This window comes from Stegastes partitus, unplaced genomic scaffold (assembly GCF_000690725.1).
Source record: "Stegastes partitus isolate 25-593 unplaced genomic scaffold, Stegastes_partitus-1.0.2 Scaffold340, whole genome shotgun sequence".
NCBI lineage: Eukaryota > Metazoa > Chordata > Actinopteri > Pomacentridae > Stegastes > Stegastes partitus.
The window spans coordinates 305,177-314,623 of record NW_007578071.1 but is presented as its reverse complement, the minus strand read 5'-3'; the positions used below and the strand labels follow the sequence as shown (position 1 = coordinate 314,623).

The window sequence follows — 9,447 nt, the reverse complement described above, 5'->3', positions numbered from 1 at the left end:
GGGAGGGAACGCGTCTGGGTTCTATGAGGGAACGTGTCTGGGTTCTGTGGGGGAACGTGTCTGGGTTCTGTGAGGGAGAGTGTCTGGGTTCTGTGAGGGAACGCTCTGGGTTCTGTGGGGGAATGTGTCTGGTTTTGTGTGGGGGAATGTGTTTGGATTCTGGGAGGGAACGTGTCTGGGTTCTGTGGGGGAACGTGTCTGGGTTCTGTGAGGGAACGTGTCTGACCAATCGGCTCGTCTCGGCTGTCAGACAGACAGTACGAGCTGTGAAGTGCCAGAAACACAACATGTATTGCTGCTGCTCCATCTGCTGCTGGTGGGGAGCTGGTGGAGCTTCACGCTCCTTCTTTAACTGGGTCTTTCTGAAACGGGTCTTTGTTTGGAAAATCAGGCTGCATTCGGTTTTCCACTGATTTGGTTTTCTACTGGTCCACTTCAGATCAGGACAAAACGTGTGTGTGTGCAGGAAAGCTTGTCAAGAGTTGTAATGTGCATTAGCCAGGCTGTTGAGAAAGGACTGGTCCACTGGGAGGTAGCGGTCCTGATCTCCTATAGAGGCAGCGTGTAGGGATATACAGAGAGCTGGATGAAACACAGACAGCGTGTTTAAAGGATCACAGCTCACCTGCTGGAGCTTTAACTCACTCTTCATTCACATCATCCAGCTCTGGGGTCTGCAGTCGAACGCTCCTGTGTGTTTAGTCAGACAGCATTTGATTGAGTTGCGGTGTGTGTGTGTGTGTGTGTGTGTGTGTGTGTGTGTGTGCAGAGCGCAGCCACCCCTCCTCCACATCTCCATCTCCTCCCTGATTCTATTCATCACGCTGCGGGGGGTCCCAGCTCCCCGACAGCCTCTGGAGGATAATCAGCCTCAGAATCCCGCCGTGCAAACAGGAGCTGCACACGTCCACCAGCAGCCAGAGGAGGAAATGAGGAATCATTTACATCTCCTTAGTGCCAAACAAAGGAAAACAAGTGCAGCTGAGCACTGTGTTATCAAGTTATATATTCTGGGCGTGCTCTCTGGAGGTGCTGCTGAAATGTTCAGACAGACAGGAAGTCCACATCCTCCACTCCCACTATTCAGAATCACTCAAACCCATTCTAAAGCAAACAGAGCTGTCTTCTGTTCTAGGATGTACAAGACGGGGCCCTGTAGCGTATATTTGAGTATGCAGATATATGTATGAAACAACATGTCAGAACCATGGAGCAGGAAGAGCTCTGGCTAGCAGAACAAAGTGGATCTGAGGGACAGAGTGGACGACGGTCTGGTCCAGAGACGTCCGTTTGTTAAACATGACATTTTTCAGTATTTCAATTCAATTAAATTTATTTAAAAAGCACAAATTCACAACATCCGTGATCTGATGGTAGGGCTGGAGTAGCAGGATAGCAGCTAGAGAGCAAGCTGAGCTAATAACTGATGGTTCAAAAACATGAGGTTTGATGTTTCAGTTCATTAAAAACAACAAGATAATTCCTGTCACTCTCTTGGGCTTGTCAGAAGTATATATTATTTATAAGTACTGGCCCAATACTGCATACATGTTCTGATTGCAGGGATTCTCTCTATAGTGGAAGCTGCTGATGGACTGGGCTCCTTTAAGTTCCCTGATGAACTGGTTCCCTCTGACAACAGCGACCCTTTGATGTTCCTTTCATTACTGGTCAAACATTTCTATTTGAACACTACATGCTTTCTTAATGTACAGGAGACGCAATTAATACATGAACATTTAGCCTGATATTGAAGGGGCCGATTTAAATCTGAAACTCTGAACATCACCTGCTCCTGACCAAGTTACCTCCACAGCATCAGTTACCACGGGGACCTGGCTCCACAGCATCAGGTACCATGGCGATGTAGTTCCACACCATCAGTTACCATGGAGACCTAGCTCCACACCATCAGTTACCATGGAGACCTGCCTCCACAGCATCAGTTACCATGGAGATCTAGCACCACAGCATCAGTTACCATGGAGACCTAGCTCCACAGCATCAGTTACCATGGAAACCTAGCTTCATAGCATCAGTTACCATGGAGACCTAGCTCCAGAGCATCAGTTACCATGGAAACTTAGCTTCACAGCATCAGCTACCATGGAGACCTCGCTCCAGAACATCAGTTACCATGGAGACCTAGCTCTAGAACATCAGTTACCATGGAGACCTAGCTCCACAACATCAGTTACCATGGAGACCTAGCTCCAGAACAACAGTTACCATGGAGACCTAGCTCCACAGCATCCATTACTATGGAACCTGAACAGCTCAGTGCAACAGCTATTTAAGCAAAATATTATTAATTATTGTCCAGTTCTCCCTTAATCCCACTTTAAATCCTCCTCTGCAGCAAAGTCTTAAAACCAAAGGCCTGACATAAAAAGCCAAGGATGACAAAAAGGTTCACTACTGACTATAGCATTGAAATACAGTCGGAGCTCTTAAAAAGCCTCGAGGTCTATCGGCTCCATCTACTTCTGCACTTAGACTGACCTGTAGGCCTCGCCGCCTTCTGGTGTAATTTGAACTTTTCCAGAAGATCCTTTATGGATTTTCACTGCCTCCATGTATTTGCATTGTACAGGTTTCTCTGGTACCACTTGGATGAGGTCTCTACGTGAGATCTTTTAAGAATCACATTATATATATACATACATACATACATACACATATATATATTTTATTGTATTTGCTGATGAGTGTTTCTGAAAAACATGAGCCAGTCTGGGTGTGTGAAGAACAGATAACAGGAGAAGCTTAATCATTCAGTTTACTGTTGTTCCTTTCATATTGTTTTTCTCCTTCTATCTCAGTTCACTCTGTTTCCTTAAACGATGGGCTGCTTTCATCCCAACAGGGAGTCTGGAGCTCCAGCCTTTAGCACACCGTCTCACAGCCATATGAGAGGTCTGCAGGCACAGCTTCTGAGCTCTGAATGGGGGAATAGTAGTCAGCACGATGGAAATAAGACATTGGTGTGTTCTGGAAGTCTCCATGTCCTGTTCACCATAACGGCTGTAGCTACATTTGGTTAGCTGTGGCTGGTAACTAGACGTTAGCGTTAGCTTTGTCTGCATCGCCACCCTGAAGGCTACTCAGCTAGCAACCAGAGCTAACAAAGCTGGAACATCCTGGTTTACAGACCTGGACAATAAACACTTTATGGGGTCTCATTAAGTTAACATTACTGATTTTAATTAGATAACAGGAAAGCTTCAGAGCTTCAGAGACTAAAGGTGTCAAAAGACCATGAAAAACACCACCAGGGCTTCCTAAAGAATGCAGAGAGAAATCGAAATATAAGACTGTCATGAACACTTAAAGATGCCAGTAGACACAACCAAGAACACACAGTGAGATGATAACATAACAATGAGAAACAACAAAAAGGCAAAATGCACCAAACGATAGCACGGGCAGGAGATGAAGACTGATCCAGTGAAAACCTTTGTCCCCTTGTTAACCCGTCCATACAGTAAACGGTCCACAGCGCCTCAGTGATTCAGCCTCAGCTTGGCTCTTCACAGCACTGATCAGTGTGCTTCTAACTCATTCATGCAGACATCCACTCAGACAGCAGCAGCACCAGAGCTGCCATGCACGGTGCTCGCAGCCATCGGACCAGCTCAGGGTCCACTGTCCTGCCCGTGCAGAGGGGCTGAACGGCCAACACTGTCAGCAGTGAACAACAAGTTTTACTGCCGTGGTGCTTTTCTTCTATACGCTAGAAGCAGTGAAGTCAGCAGTCAGTGCCATGGCTGAGCCTTAAGACAGAGCAGAGTACTGATGTCAGTCTCAAACACACCGGTTCAGAACCAAACCCGTCTACCTGTGTGGCTTTCCATCCATCATTCATCCTTAGTCGGCTTGCACTTTGAACATACATGGCTGAGTTACTCTAATATTACTACTTATTAGAGCAGTTTCACAGTGTTTGAGCAGAGTTGTAGGGGAGCTGGTGTGCTCCAGCTGCAGCGAGTGGCTGAGGAGTGGGTGGAGATGCTTTATTATTAATATGCTCCTTCTACAGGACTGAGTGGGAACATCTCAGCCATTTAAGGCATCAAGATATGCTGCTGAAAAATCAAACTTCTACTTGATGTTCCACATAGAGATGAGTTCTGAGGAGTTCAATGATCAGCTGGGTGCTTCAGAAGATAGAGAAGATAAACAGACACCACAAGATGCCACATGATGTCCAAGGACACTAAGATATGACACAAAGTGAAGACACACAGAGCTGCTGAACAGCCAAGAGAGAATGAAAAACACTGGAAGTTGCTGAAACACACCAAGAGGCTATAAGAGATGCCAGAAGACCCTGAGAGACGTGGTGTGGACAGAAGTCACCAGAGGAATAAGGGATATGTGAAGTGATGCTACATGAAGAACACCCTGACAGACTGAAGTGCTGTAACTGTAATTGAGACCAACATTTTGGCAGGAACAGTGAGGTGCAACCTGAGCGGCCTCCACCGGTAGACTGAGCGCTGCTGGATGATACTGCTCAGGAGGTATCATCAGTGTGGACGAGTCACGCTGAGGAAACAGAGCAAAGCCACCAGGAACTTGTTCAAGACATCAGAACCTCAAACAGTGTCCGGTGTCAGGCTGATTGTTCCAGAGGAACGGTATACGTGAATGTACACAAATGCAAAACTTAATATCAGTAGTCCCTAATCTGGTGCTTATAATCCAAATCAATCTGAGGCATAACAAGACATTCAGTACAGAACACCTGCCATCCCACCAGCAGGTGGAACCTGTGACCAGGAATCTCTTAGTTAGATTTGATTTACTGCAAATCCTGGACCAACATCGTAAGTGAGCAATATGCCTCCGTTTCCAGACTCACCTCTGTGCACAGGGACCGAGGCTTGGTGCACGGCGGGTCACAGGACCGGTCCGCCATCGGCTTGGCCGTCGCCAGGCATCCACCTGCAGAGCATAACCACAAGTCAGACTCCGGTGCTAGAGGCTTTATCATTATAAGATGAAACAGAGTTTGCTGGTAGTGGTTCCGTAACATCCCAGTCCAAGATCTGGACTTCTGGCTGTTTCACGGCTTCCAGTGTGTCCAGCAGGAAGCAGTGAGCTACAGCAGCTGCAGGCCTCACTGGTCCTAACTCAGCTCATCACCAGGAGGCCCTGTGGTACTGAAATCATTCCATAACTAGCAGAGTCTGAAAGGCACAAACACATGCTTCTGTCCCCTGACTGACTCTGCCACTTGTTTTAAATGTGTGCTTTGGCAGACACACCAGGTGAAGGATGAGACTGTGTGTTCATGCGGAGGAGGTTTAATACCGGCTGAAGATGGTTTCTGCTCCTCCTGTGTGATGATGTTCTGCTCTAAGAGGAAGACCTCTCAGCTGTACACTAACAGAGGCCTGTTTTAATGGTACCACTGGTCCTGGTGTTGGGCTGCTGGCATCTATGTCAGAACTAAATGGTGTGACTGCAGGATGATACTAACCCTTAGCCAGCAGGCGGTCCAGTCACGGCATCAGCTGCTTTGGTGGACGGCTTCACAGTTAGCACCATGATAGACCCGTCTGTGTGACACTATGATAACATGTAGAACACTCAGAGTCTACCTAAACAAACAGCTAGTTTTACTTTTAAAAACATAAGCTTTATCCTCCTCTGTCAGCGACACTGGACCATGTCAGCACTGAACCACCACTTAGACAGGGAACCGTCAGCAGCATCAGATTTATTAGTCCAGACAGAACTGGACTCAGAGGGACCTGAATCTAGGAGGCATCAGCAGACCTGTGTTCTGATTCATGAAACAAGGGGTTGAGGTCTTACCCTGGACTTGACTGACCGGGACACCCACTGGGACCCACAGGGTTTCATTCTATGCTTCTAATATCTCATGAATTTGTCCTGATGAAGAAATCACTGTTTGTTGTTTCAAGTGTCTATGTTTTATTTATGTTTTAACACCAACGTACTGGAGTCCTGGGGGACTAAACCCATCCAGTTCTGATTCATGTTTACAGCGAGTTCTAATTTAAATCATTCATTCACAGAAAACGACTTGTGTGGCTGGTTGATGATTCTCATGTCCATCATGTGAGTGAAGAAGCACTGAGTGAGGGAACAAATGTCTGTTCCTTCGCTCACATGCCAGCAGTAACCCCACTTGGTTTCACCATATACACCGATACAGCCATCAGAACCAGCTGCCTGATGTCATGCAGTCTCCCCTCCTGCAGCCAGGACCTGGTGTGGATCAGGGTCTGGATCAGGGTTCAGACGTGTCAGTAACCCACCTGGATCCTACCCTGAGGTGATCAGTGCTACTCACCCACCTGGCAGTGACTTTAATGTTCGATGTGAATATAAAATGTCAAATATTGATAATATCAAATGTTTACATTCAGTTACTGAAACTAGATGATGTGAGCATCACAGGACGGCTTTCAGGTCCTAGTGTGGGTCATACTCTGGTACCAGCGCTGTAACAAAACCAGTACTTTAGTCAACAGATAGCATTGAATGTATATTATTGATACAAACCAGAAGACGTGTCTGTATGTTTTACTGTGACAGCTGTTTCTGGTGCTCGTTGACTGTCGGGTTCCCAGGAGGCCCAGTCACAGGTCCATTTATGTTCAACATTATTAGATGAACATTCACGGCACAGATCCCAACATGGGGCAGCCTTCAGTCCACCATCAGCACACGACTGGATTAGACTCATCCTCCGGTCCTGTCAGTGCTGTGAGATACAGAGCCTGGAGGCAAAGTTTATATCCTCACTGAGGATAAGATGAGCTGCATGATGCAGTCCGACAGAACAACTGACACTGATCCAACCAGCAGGCAGTCAGAGAAAACACATGTCTGCAAAAACATGGTAATCTGTCAGAGCTTCTGAATATTTATCAGGGCGGCACTGCGTATGAATATTCATGAGTGGAACGCCGCTGCTCGCAAGAAAAAACTCCACAAAAAGGAAGAAAAGACGCAGCGTGCCAATCAGAGCAGCCACAGAGCGGCTTGCCATCTGGAGCGACACTCAGAACCCAGTATGGCCGTCTGACCCAGAAACATGGTGCCGTGAACAAAGACTAATGTAAACAATAGCTGCTGATTCTACAAACGGTGCAGCAGCTGATGGATGGGCCTGGTGGAAGCAGGGAACGATGCCGAGGTGCCGAGCTCAAACCGGCACGTGGTGACAACAGGATTACTCCGGCTGCAGCGCTGCCTTGGATTAAAGGTCATCCTCCGTAGTTTCCCTCAACTTGCTGTCAGGTGAAGCTATCTGAGGCTCTGACACTGTGGAGGAGACAGTTATAGGTAACCTTATCCACACCGTCACCCTGCCACGCACCAAGCTGGGCAGTGGCAGCTTAGACACTCACTGAGGTCACGTTTACATCTGGACCGTGAGTGGAGGCAGCAGACTGGTCCACACAGAGCATCAGTCCGGTTTAACAGCAGCACACTGGTCCACACAGAGCATCAGTCTTGTTTAAGGGCAGCAGACTGGTCCACACAGAGCATCAGTCTGGTTTAAGGGCAGCAGACTGAGTAGACTAAGAGCAGTGGTGTAAATCTGAATGGGAGAACTCACTCTGGCCCTTGGAAGCTGTATTTTGGTCAACAGAAAGGTAACTCAGGTCCTCTGGCAGCTGTTCTTTGACCTTCTTTAGCTGAACGGTGCCCAGGACATTAAAGCCCATCCCATAAGTCTGAACACGTCCTGATTTTTACAACCCAAAATGATCTGTTTCAGAGTTCGATGAGCATTTGATGTGGTCTGTCATCAGAAAGCCCTTGACTGTGTTCCTACACTCAGCATGGTGTTTTACGGTGTGTGGAGACTTTACAGCGACCCGGTGGGTTGTTCGTTTTGTCCCTACTGATCATCGTTTACACTCATTAACTACCCACAGGCCTTCATCATCATCATGTTGGGGAAACAGAAACCTGAGCAGTGTTCAGTGTTAGACATCTGGGCCTGTGAGATACTGGGTCACAGGTTCTGAGGCAGTAAGTGACCTGTCACAGCTCCATACAGCAGATGTATAGCATATATATGATATAATAACTGTATAATAGTACAGCTCCACAGAGACATCAGTCAGGTGCACGAGTCTTACCTGTAACGTTGAGTCCGTCTGAACGCTGACACCAGACGTGGCGGGACGAGCCTCTCCATGGTCCAGTCCTCCACTTGTATTCAAAACACTGTCCGTCTGCAGACAGGACGGTCAGAGGCGTTGGTTTCCTTTGCTTAATATCTTTTCTACATATCATTGCTTTACATCATTACTTGTGTTCTACTGTTTGCATCTGAACCTACTGATGACCAGCTGCTCAGTCACCTGCAGCTCACTGAACTATACACCAGGTGCTACAAGAGGAGCTCTGATTGGTTGGTTGTAGACGACTGAACACACACTGATCTCAGGTGATCTCTACAGAACCAGATGTAAACAGTAAGGTAACATGCTCTGTCCAACTGACCTGTGCACGGCCGGGCCTCCAGCTCCTGTTCTGGACACTGCAGCAGATTCTCTGGATCTTGGGCCACCACGGCTCTGGACCGGACCTGGACCGAGCCAAAACCCAGGTCATCCCCACTCACACAGCTGAGCTGGCACGGACTCCAAACAGTCCAGTCAGTCAAATAGCACTCTCCTACAGAACACACAGCCAGGTTAGTCACCAGAACCAGCCGGGAAACGGGAAGACTTGGTAGCAGGAGTAATCCACGGGCAGGGGATGACGTGTACAGATAACTCTGACTACAGAAGTGTGTCAGAATCAGCTCAGACCGTGTGAACGGCACCGAAGAACATCAACATCTGTGGACTGCATTCATGAAGACAAACCTGAGTGCTCTTTGGAACCAAGCTGCAGCAGTAAACGCTGCTAAAGAGCAGGCAGGTATTATCGGGAGCTCATTCTCTGGTCAGATCACCGAGACACATGTGTTTGGCTCGTATGGGTCCAGTGTGTTTGATGTAAACGGGCCAGATACAAACACTGCAAATGACGTTTAAGTGACACTGCACCGGTAAACACTCACATGTACTGTGTACTATAAGTGACATGTTTTATGATTTGATTCCCATGTTTTTCAGATGAAGGCTGTTTGCCTGGACTGGTGCTGTTTGCCTGCACTGGTGCTGTTTGCCTGGACTGGTGCTGTTTGCCTGGACTGGTTCAGGGATGAAGAGCAGCACCGACTGGTATCAGCTGAACAGGAATCAAGTACGTGATTAAACAACACTTGGGAACTCAGGCTTTGCACTGAAAAGAGAAACCCAGAGTCAAGGGATTGACGTGTCTCTGCTGAACTCATGGTGTGAGTGATGTGGAGATGCACAGGTGTGTACAGGTGTGTACAGGTGTGTGCAGGTGTGTGCAGGTGTGTGCAGGTGTGTACAGGTGTGTGCAGGTGTGTACAGGTGT

The 9,447-nt window shown here is 47.6% G+C and overlaps 1 protein-coding gene across 1 annotated transcript in view; it reads right to left on the bottom strand.

Annotated features, from left to right (window-relative positions):
- Positions 1 to 9,447, bottom strand: part of thsd7aa (thrombospondin, type I, domain containing 7Aa) — a 149,222-nt gene that overhangs the window by 9,310 nt on the left and 130,465 nt on the right. Inside the window, exons 24-26 of the mRNA XM_008284040.1 lie at positions 8,497 to 8,670; positions 8,130 to 8,225; positions 4,865 to 4,947 (exon numbers count right to left, since the gene is read on the bottom strand). Coding sequence (XP_008282262.1) covers positions 4,865 to 4,947; positions 8,130 to 8,225; positions 8,497 to 8,670 — 353 coding nt within the window. The remainder of the gene's footprint in view (positions 1 to 4,864; positions 4,948 to 8,129; positions 8,226 to 8,496; positions 8,671 to 9,447) is intronic.